This window comes from Phasianus colchicus, chromosome 7, assembly GCF_987193195.1.
Source record: "Phasianus colchicus chromosome 7, bPhaCol1.hap1.1, whole genome shotgun sequence".
NCBI lineage: Eukaryota > Metazoa > Chordata > Aves > Galliformes > Phasianidae > Phasianus > Phasianus colchicus.
Genome location: NC_143442.1, coordinates 35,184,340 through 35,194,715, shown reverse-complemented (window position 1 = coordinate 35,194,715; position 10,376 = coordinate 35,184,340). Strand labels below are relative to the sequence as shown.

The 10,376-nt window shown below is 43.4% G+C and overlaps 1 protein-coding gene across 3 annotated transcripts; it reads right to left on the bottom strand.

Moving 5' to 3' along the window:
- Positions 1 to 1,194: 1,194 nt before the first annotated feature.
- SPP2 (secreted phosphoprotein 2) lies at positions 1,195 to 9,980 on the bottom strand. Of its 3 annotated transcripts, none has more exons than XM_090144535.1 (7): positions 9,856 to 9,980; positions 9,643 to 9,767; positions 9,010 to 9,132; positions 7,361 to 7,471; positions 5,573 to 5,627; positions 5,117 to 5,206; positions 1,195 to 1,366 (listed from the first exon to the last, which is right to left on the bottom strand). In XM_090144535.1, exons 1-6 carry the CDS (start codon positions 9,938 to 9,940, stop codon positions 5,127 to 5,129), a joined length of 579 nt encoding a protein of 192 aa, XP_090000661.1. In that variant the 5' UTR covers positions 9,941 to 9,980; the 3' UTR covers positions 1,195 to 1,366; positions 5,117 to 5,126. The 3 variants fall into 3 exon arrangements, with proteins under 3 accessions (XP_090000661.1, XP_090000660.1, XP_031460322.1); XM_090144534.1 differs by having other exon boundaries at positions 1,195 to 1,426; positions 9,856 to 9,977; XM_031604462.2 differs by lacking the exon at positions 1,195 to 1,366 and having other exon boundaries at positions 5,116 to 5,206.
- Between the last annotated feature and the right edge of the window lie 396 nt (positions 9,981 to 10,376).

Sequence of the window (10,376 nt, the reverse complement as noted above, 5' to 3'; positions counted from 1 at the left end):
TTTGGAGTCTTTCACTGTACTTGGAGCTCGCTGGAGTGAAGACATGACTGAATGCAAACAGAATCAGGACCCTGATATGGTTTCATGCATCAGTCCCAGTGAGATTTGCTCTTGGACATGGATGTTGCTTCTCAGAACAGACACGCAGATATGGGAGTTGGAAGGGAACACCCATAGCAACTATCGTTAGTATGTTGGAATAACAAGTGCTAGAGTCAGCACTGAGACCACAGAAGACTTGAGTAATGCAGACAAAATATTACTCTGCAGCCCCAGAGCAACATTTGCACAGCAGATGTCACATCAGCTTCTGGGTGTGAAGGTATTTGTATACATACAGCAAGGAGATTCAAGTACCTGAAATCCATTTTTTTCTGGGGAAAAAAAAAAAAGTGTTTGCTTTGCAAACTTTGCAGAGAAGTGCACATAGATGATTAGCATACAGGTGACCCACGTGCAGTGGAGAGGGGTGGCCTTTCATTGCAGTTTATACATCAGTCAAGAAGAAATATTACAGCCCCTGGACATGCTACCATGATGCCTGACTGCAGATCCTGCCCTCATGACCAAGAGACATGACGACAAAGTCCTGCCTTCAGAGAAGTTTTTGCTCATGGTGGGGTCACTGTCCCTGGAGGTGTTCAAGAACCATCGAGATGTGGCACTGAGGATGTGGTCAGGGGGCATGGTGGGGGGTGGGCTGGTGGTTGGATTGGGTGATCCTTTTCCAACCTTCATGGCTTTATGACTCTATGACACCCATAACATCAATGCTAAAGGATCAGAAGACCTTTCCTACTCATTCATCATGAGGGTCACATCTGGAGGTCAAAGGCAACCCCACTTTTCATTCTTGAACACGTAGGATTTTTTAGCTCAGACAATAACTGTGTATGTATAATCTAAATATCCTATGCACCGCAATAACAGTGGACTGGCAGTGTATCCCATGAGTGATGGACAGATCCCTGCCACTAATGTGTCCTAATTATAACCAGAGAGCAAACTAGATTTTCATTCTTCATGGCAGAGATATTAAAAAAAAAGCCAAAAAAAAAAAAAAAAAGCCAAGATGCACAGTCCCTTCCTATAGGACTGCAGAAGGGGGACACATGCACAGAGTGCAGAGAAAGGGACAGGACTGAAAAGACTTGTGCCTGGAGAGCAATGCAGAACACAAAGATGCAACAGCAGTCCTTTGATCCTTTAATATCATTGCTATGAGATGGTACAACACATACTACATATACAGAGTTACATTAGGTGTCTGAGACAGTCCTCCTGATGAGCTGTAATGTGTCAGAACACTACTGACTGAGCAGGGCACCCATTCAGCACCTGATGAACTCATCCAATGGCCAGTTGGCTGTAAAGCAGAAGGTGATTTTAAGGAAAGACTCACTTCAGCACAGAATAGTTTTTTTTCCTGAAAAAGAGAAGGAAATGCATCAGGTTTGCTTTTCACATGTTGCATCCTAGCAGCGGTTGCATTTAGCAGGGGGGTTGAAACTAGATGATCATCGTGGTCCTTCTCAACCCAAGCCATTCTATGATTCATTCCATGATCCTTGAATCTTGATATCCCTCATTCTCTGATCTCATCCAAGAAAAAGAGGTGGGGGAGAAAAGTTGTAGCTCAAAATTTGCTTCCTTAGCAGAATTAACCGAACATCCACAGCCCAGGAAAAAAGGGTATTCAACTTCACTGAATTGCTTCTTATTTATCATCACAATCATATAGTGAGGAATCTGTTTTGCATACACACACACACAAAAAAACCACGTGTCCAAAAATGTCACATTAATTGCTAATTAGCGTTTAAAAAATAAAAAAGAGAGAGATAAACCCAAGCTGTTAGAAAAAGCATAAGCAATACAGTGGATACAAACCAACCCATACTGGAGAGTCTCAAAAGCAGAGGTGGTTGAGGTTATAAGCAGCTGTATGGTCTTCTGAGAAATGCATTTGAATTAAACATGCACAAAGGGATCTGAGATCTGTTTTTCTAAGAGGACACGTGAGTGCCTGCACCGTATCTCCATCATGTTTGTAACCATGGCAATGTGAAAATTCTCTGGAAGTCAATTCTATGGGTGAGATTGGTGCCAGAAACAAATGCTCACACATGTGGTAGTGACAAAGGGTCGGAACGTAGGAGAGCATGCTGTCATAAATGCCAGGTAACACCCAGAGCTCTGCAATCACAGACTCCAAGGCAAGAGGAACACAATGGCTGCCTGTCATTAGGAGGTAAATGGGCCTCGCTTTCTCTCTCAGGGCTGATCAGGACATGGAGCTCATGCACTACACAAAAGATCCCCTTCTGCAAGGATTTCCCTTCCCTCTGATGGCTTTGTAATAAGAACACTGGGGATAAAAGCTTTTAGTTCTGTGCCCCAGGAGGGCTATGCATGCTGCTGCACTGCTGCTTTTCTGGAAATAGGAGAAACAAAGTTCACTCTGAGATCAGGATCCTGGATTTCTTGGGTATGAGTGGAAGAGGCCCAATATTACCAGTTATTCTTTCACTGAAAGAGCCCTAACAGCCAAGGATGACAGTCTACTGACTGATAGCCAACTGCCACCATTCCAGCTACATCACATGAGAACTCAGCCAGAGGATCATTTTAAGAACACGTAGAAAACTCCAGGAAGAAATCACAGCCCTTTGTGCAGAAGGAACCCCACTGCGTGTTAAAACAAACAAAACACCTTCCCTGCGTGGTTAACGACTCACAACCTACACATCTAATGCAAGCAATGACATGCTTTATTTTCCTGGCCAAGCAAACCAAGCACTGCTGGTGACCACAGGCATAAGCCACAGGTTGGACTGCACCTTGCACTAAAGGCTGGCAGAGCTAGATATGTGCTATATCTAACCAACGACCTTAACACTTGTTGCAGGCTCAGGTTGTTAAGCTGTGATAGCTTTGCACAGCAGCTGGCTCTCCTGCTGTCACTTGTTCACGTGCCCAAATGATTTGTTGGAGAGGCCAGTCCACAGCACGACAAGTAATATTCACAGCCTCCCCAGTTCCAGGGATGCACTAGGAAATTAATTCAGAAAATCTGATTAGCACTTGCCAATGAAATAAGCTCTTTAGTCATTGGTGTGGTTCTTTCATATGCAATTTGGTAACCCCTGGCTGGCAGCAGCAGGTTGGTAGGTCTGAACACTGCAGACCTGAAAACATCTTTTATATAACAGTTGCACTGATTTTTTTCCTCTTGAATATTTGGCACATTCGAATAAATAAAAACAGAGAGACAGAAAGCACCTGTGAGACCATTTAGCCTAGCTTCCTGCATACACTCTGGCACAGGGTTCTCCTGAAATAATTCCTGTAGCCAAAAAGATGATCTACTTCAGAAAATGATAACTCCAGCATGAAATGTTCTTTCAGCAGCTTGCCTTAGCAATTCTTGCAGGGGTCAGTTACCCACCCTGTTGCATAAAATAGAATCACATTTCATTTCTTACCTGAACTCGTCTAGCTTTGCCTGTCAACAACAGGTTTATTGAGTAAGAGATGAAAGCCTTCGGTCATTAAATCTGTTTCCCCAGCCTCCTCCAAAATATTCTCATCTGAGAGAATATGCCAGCTGAGCTTCTGCTATCTCAAAGCACAGCACAGTATTTCCCATGACCTAGCAAACACCATCATCGTAGATGGGCTTGCAATGCTGCCTGCCATGATCACACAGTTACCAAAACACAGCAGGAAAAAAAAAAAAAAGTCATGAACAAGTTTCCTTGACCTCAAACACATGAAATAATTTTGGTATGTGTTGGATGCAGAGCGCATGCCAAGAATGCCACTGCGTATCATCGAGGAAGTTCAAAAGCATTCAGAAAAGTCAGTGATCCCCGTAAGAGGAATAAAACCAGCACCTTTGCAGGTTCATGGCTAAACCAAAGCAGCATACGGATTTAAGGAAAGCATTTTTACAAAGATCTGACTTAACCAAATGACTGTGTTTTCCTTTCATGTCTATTTTCTATGAGAGTAGGGCCGCGTCTCCTTCAGCACACACAGGTTTGCCTCGGATATGTTTATGAACAACATGCTGTTGGTGAGTCACTGCTGCTAAATAACATCTAAAACTGTTGTTTCAAAGGCAGAGGGCTTGAATTGAGCTCCACACATGCAGCATTCCATTCTGTAGTCAGTCTACAGGGACAAACACCTGCTAGTGAATGTGTGAAACCCTTCTGATTGCACAGACATAGTGCCAAATAATTCCTCTCCTTTTTCCAACTATTTTAAATCAGTTTAGCATGCCCGAGCATGACATTCATTCTCTATTGCTAAAATGCTCTCAAAGACACTTCCCCTTTTTTCACTCCATAAAATGGTCGGTAACACATGAGCAGAAATGAGAGTTTCTCCCACATAGAGCTTCAGAAGTGGGTCTGCTAAGGTGGTTTGTGTAGGTTAAGCTTTGCCAGCTCCACTGAATCTTGTGTACCTTTCACTATCATTCCATTACCTGAGCTCCAAACACCTCCATCACAGCTTTTCTACAACAAACACTTGCCCTGGGCAAACTGCATTCTTTTGGATACCTTATTACTAATTTTTTTTTTTCTTCTTTTTTTCTGAACTATGCAGCCTCAAGGCCCCGTTAAGTTAGTGTCAGCACAAAGACATTTAAGAGCTGGGAACAAGCTGTGGGTGAGAAGATAGTACTGGCATAAAGATGGCAGGTGACTTGCTCATCTCTATCTGTGTTAATGCCCTGTCCAAAGTCCCACTGCCAAGTGATACACCTTGATTTCCCCATAAGCAAGCCTCAGGTTGCAATGGCTTCTAACATGCTCCCAGTCAAGAAGCATGTTCCCAAAGAAGTCTTTTATGCTGAGCAGTCTCTTTCCCACTCTGCCTCAAAACCTGCAAACTTGGTATGCATAAAATCCTCACTTGGAGCTATACTCCAAGCATGCTGTTTTGTGGATGCCCCATCCCTGGAGGCATTCAAGGCCAGGCTGGATGTGGCCCTGGGCAGCCTGGTCTGATGGTTGGTGACCCTGCCCATGGCAGCAGGTTTGAAACTAGATGATCACTGTGGTCCTTTTCAACCCAGGCCATTCTAGGATTCTCTGATACTCACCCAAACTGCATTATTCGATCTTGCCAGGGCTAGTATAATCAGGTTTATGCCAGTCACCATTGATGCGGCCTCTTCCCCTTGATGAGAAGGCTTCAGAAACAAAAATGGAAAGAACGTGGAGACACGCATGAGTGCTGCATGCTGTCAAGCATGTTTCTTCAGCATTCTGCACATCAAGACAACCGTAAGTTTGCACACAGGTACAGGTTATGAAAACACAAATCCATCAATTCTGAAAACGGCTGCAAGCTTATAGCTTCAGCACTGCCCTGTCTTGCACCCCCACGCCTTCACCATTTTCTCAGTGAGAAGCTCCCCTCCACAGTAACAGAAGCTGGATGTGACCTGAGCACACAGCTGGCATTTTGTATTTTCCTCTTTCTCAGACAGATGACCTCCACGTGGCCAATGCAAATGGCAAACCAACCTGTGCCAGGAGTGTCCAGCATGGCTTACCTTCAGAGCGACTGCTGCCTCGCTTCCTTGGGCTTGTCATCAGCATATGCATCATCTGTAAATTAAAGCAGTTTGTTCAAAAAGAAATTGGTACCTAAGACTTGACCTGAGCTTTAGTGCAGATACAGCCAAGAGAACAGGACTCAGAGAGCTGAATGAGTTTGTTCTAGCTACACAGGGCACCTCTTCAACTCATCAAGTTACTGTTTTTAAAGCTCTCCATATTCTTATTTTATAGATTCCTATCACAGTAGTATGACCTCGACCCCAATCATCTCCTTTATCTTTATCTCCTACCCAGATATCACCAGCACTACATCAACATCATTCACAGCGAGCCAACCTGAGATCCCTTTCACTGAGTTTACAACCCACAGAGCAAAAGCTGCAGCGCAACCCTGTTCAGAAAGACTTTCTTTTTCATGTGCAATAATTCTCTTTAGCATTTATTCCTTATTAAATTTGTAGGAAATACATCCCCCAGCAGGAATATTGGCAGAAGCACTGAATTTTAAGTGACAGTTAAAGAAGACTTGCAGGAAGAGCTCTGCTTATAGAAGCATGTTTTTATAGTTAGTGCCCAATTAAATGAGAGTTATGCTTAACACAGAGGACAGACTGAACATGCAAAACTGCTGTACATATTTCAGTACTTCACACACTGTCTTTCTGCTCTGCAAATCAAGAGTTCCTGTGGTGCATTTACTGTCTCCATCTGAGTAGAGATTCTGAACAAAAGCTGGCAATTCAAATAAGGAGAACACGACATGGAATCCTTCTCCACGTGCAGCTTCCATAAACAAAAATGCTGTCCATAGATCCTGTGCCACCTTGCTTGTGAAACTAGCTTCACTCCTTGAATATAACCCTCAAGCACAGTACTCATTGCAGGCCTATGCTGTAAGTGCAGGCATACAATTTCAAGAATAAATTCAAGGAAAAATTGGATACTGGTACAATCCGAAAGCAGCTAGCAGGGATTTACTGATTGGGTCAGCATTTAATCATACCTTAGAAACTGGCTGAGAGCTCAAAAGTAAAGATGAATGGATCATAAATCTCAAAGGAGCAAACTCTCTTCACCTATACTATGATTACATGCTCAGCTGAGGGATTTGATAACAGAGCCAGAATTTGTTTCTGTCTCTAAGATGTGCCAATCACTATTTTCCAGGCACAGGCATGGTGTATATTTCAATGGAGAAAGAGTGTCACATTTGGTGGGTGTGCCAGACTGTCACAGAGATTCACACTCCATTCAGGCATCCATCGAGCAAGGTCAAGCCTCTCATAGGAAGGAACGTGAAGCATTAGAGGAGGCAGCTGGACTTCAAATCACAACCAGCTTTATGCTGAAAACTTCCAGTTGCCTCTAAATAGACATCAGAAGCTTCCACAGCACAGAAGACAGAACAAGGAGGTTACCAGACGTCTGAGTAAGGACAGAATAAAGACACCGTGGCACGTGCCACCATTGGGATGGAGTGTCCTCTGGCAACACGACAGCACATAGACAAAATACTCAAGACTTAAGTGCCTGCTCTATTTTGGGTGGGACATAGTGGTGAATTATGGGCAAATTCCATGCCCCCTCACGCCTCAGTTTTTTCCACTGCCAACGTGGGAACACCGCTAAGTGATTTGATATGTAAAAGTCCTTGAATTGCTGCTTCAGACTGTCAAAGCAAAGATTGACTTGACACTTAAATACCTGACTTCTCCTTGAAAGAGGATAAGCAGAATTTTTATGTTCCCAGGTAGCAAAAAAGCAGTTTTTCACTTCCTTACCTCCTCACTGCTCATCGATTCAGAGCTGAATGTGCTCTGATGGCATCGCACAATAACATTCACAATCTGCTCACCGGAGACTTCCACAACACTTTTGCAGACAGCAGTTGGCTGTAACAGATAAAAATAGAATGAATCTGATGGAACAAAGCTACAGTGCAAAGCACTTCATGGGAGTTTAAGTGGGAAATCTTTACAGGGAGTTATTAATCAAATTCCAAAAGGACAAAATTGAAGCGACATGCCTAACAAATTCTGGGAGCAGTCTGCAGCCAGGTCAATATATTCCAGCAGTATATAACTTCACACAATTTATTGATCCATAATTGTATATTATCTGCGTGAAGCTTTGAACCTGCTAGTGTTAGGAAAAAAGTTCTCCCAACCTTTTAATGGCTGTAGCATCACCGATCACAAACAGAAAATCTACCCAGGGCGATGCTGATGGCAGCTCCACCTCTAGAAGCTGAACAACCATTAAAGAAGCTGTCTCTCTGATTTGGAAATCTGGCACCCAGGTTTGGAAATGTGACATCCTCACATTCTTTCATGCTGTACTGCACCAACAAGAAGAGAAACAGGACATGTCCTCTCAATCACACAACTGTCGTGCCTAAGGTGGGGTCACATCTCTTTACATTCAATCTTTATGAATATGCTCAGTATACACATCAAGATGAACCTATTCCAGGCCTTCGCTCAAATCTAATCTAATCTAAAAGAGGTAGATCTAATCAGGTGCCCTCTGATTGGGATTTGAGGGACCTATGGGATAGTGTCCGTTTAGGACGCAGTAATAACTTCACAGCCACCAATCCCTCTGATTTGGAAGAAAACTTAGTAACATTCATCAGTTTGGTGTTGCTCCTTCTACGCACACACAAGCCACTCAACTCAAGAGTAGTAATACCCGAAGAGACATTTGCCTCTCTCTTGGGGGCATAAACTGCCTCCAGTGGCTGGTAGCACAACTCATTATCTACCAGAAAAGCCTTTGATCCACCTTTTCAGTGCCTTCCCCAAATCCTTCCTTTCCTCTAAACTTTGTGTCCAGGAAGGATCGATGAACTTGGCAGTCATTCACAGAAGAAAAGAGACAAGAATTCAGGAGAGTAAAAGAACAAGGTTAGTCGCCAAATCCTTCCTTGTTGCAACCTTCCAAATAGCATAACATCCCTACCTCACATCAACTAGACTTACTAAATGCTGCAGCACAAAGCTGTGAGGATGCTGCACACCATCCTATCCAGACTGCCAACTCTGTTCTCATCTCCTGTTTTCCTGACTTCTTGCCTACACGCATGGTAGAAAATAAATCAGGTCAAGTACCAGTTTTACCATCCTCTTAACTTGGAAAAGCAGCTATGTTTTCCTTCCAGGATTTGTTTGCAAAGCACACAGACACTTTTACCTCATGCCATTCCAAAGCAAGCATCCTCTTGTTTCAGCTCAGAGCATCTCATGTATTCCTCACTGGTCAGAAACAAGAGTTTCTCAACGTGGCCCCTTCCCATGTAATACCCACTCTATTCTGCAGGTTGTATTTGGGCTTTTTTTTTGTCTTCTGAGAACCAATCAGTAATGTTTCAACCTGTCCAGAGATCACCCTGCACTGAGGGGAGTTTCCCATTTACACCAGAGGCACTTACCACAAAAGGCCCTACTTTGAAGCCACATGTAAACGGGTCTCTTCCTGAAGCTTTTGTGCATTCGGTTTCACGAATACTGAGCTGCAGCTCTAGTCTATAATCATTGCTGTTCCACGTGTCAACCTGGTAAGAGAAAGGCCAAATCAAGCAGTGCCCGGAAAGCAAATCACAGAACTGCAAAACACTGAGTTGGTGCAGCTTGTAGGATCACTATTTGTCAGCTCCTTATGCAGAGTGCTCGCCCAGAGGGCAAATATTCAGCTGCACTGAATACCTCCATCAGATGGAAACCAGATTATTTTATGCCCAAAGCAAAACAGTGAGCTGGAGGTATTTGAAAAATACCAGCTCTTTTCTGAATTAATTTTTGAGCAAAATCTTTAAGGATATCCATCAAAGTCTTCTGTTCTAGGGGTGGTCAGTTTGAGCTCCCAACATGCTTTTAATTAAAACTGCACATACAAAGAATATTTAAAGCCATAGCTTTGTACAATGCCTCAGACCACCCTCTTCCAAGACACATCAGAGAACTCCAACTAAATGTGCATTTCCAAGATCAGGCAAAATAAAAGAGTTTTCCAAGTCAGCAAAGCATATTGAAGGTAAAGGATCTCAGTTGTTCTGTGCACTCACATGTCTAACGTGGCTCCTGACAACACCATACAGGTTTGGCCCCCAAGACTGAGCATTGATCCTTGCAATAGAAGCATTGAGAGCCTCTTCTGTGACAGGGAGTTCATAATCGTACACTGGAAACCCTGAGGCAGACACACAGTTCCATTAGAGTTCACTCTTTTTCTTAACTGAGCCATATGAAAAAGGACTGAAAAATTCTGAACAGCTTACCTGAACATGAGAAAACGCTCAGAGTGAGGACAAAAATCAAGCTCCTCATAGTGTGCCTCTCAAAATCCTCTCGTGTTTTCCCCATCTAAGCAAGAGTGTCCACTGCATATCCCTGTCTTTATATACATGCAGCCTTGATACTATATCTGACCTTCCTGTGTTCAAGCTCTGCTACAAACATTGCACTTTAAACAGAATTGATCTGAGAGTAAATATTTGCTGTCAGCTTTTCTCCATTTAGCAGCAGTTCTCTGATAAGAGATGGACTGCTGTATTTTTCCTTAGTGCTGTCATTAAAAAGAAGTGCTAGATACCTGATAGCTCCAAAGGCAGTGGCAGAATGTAGGCATTTTTTTAACTTTTAGCCATGAGTTTTAACCTGAAAGCTGGTGAGGCAACGCTTTCCTTAGTCCATTACCAGCACTTTTGTGTCCCAGGCACAACAGAAAGCACTTAGCAGCTGGAACCCCCCAGTTTCCTAGGAACAGAATGGGAATCCGTGCACCAGGACACGGCTGACA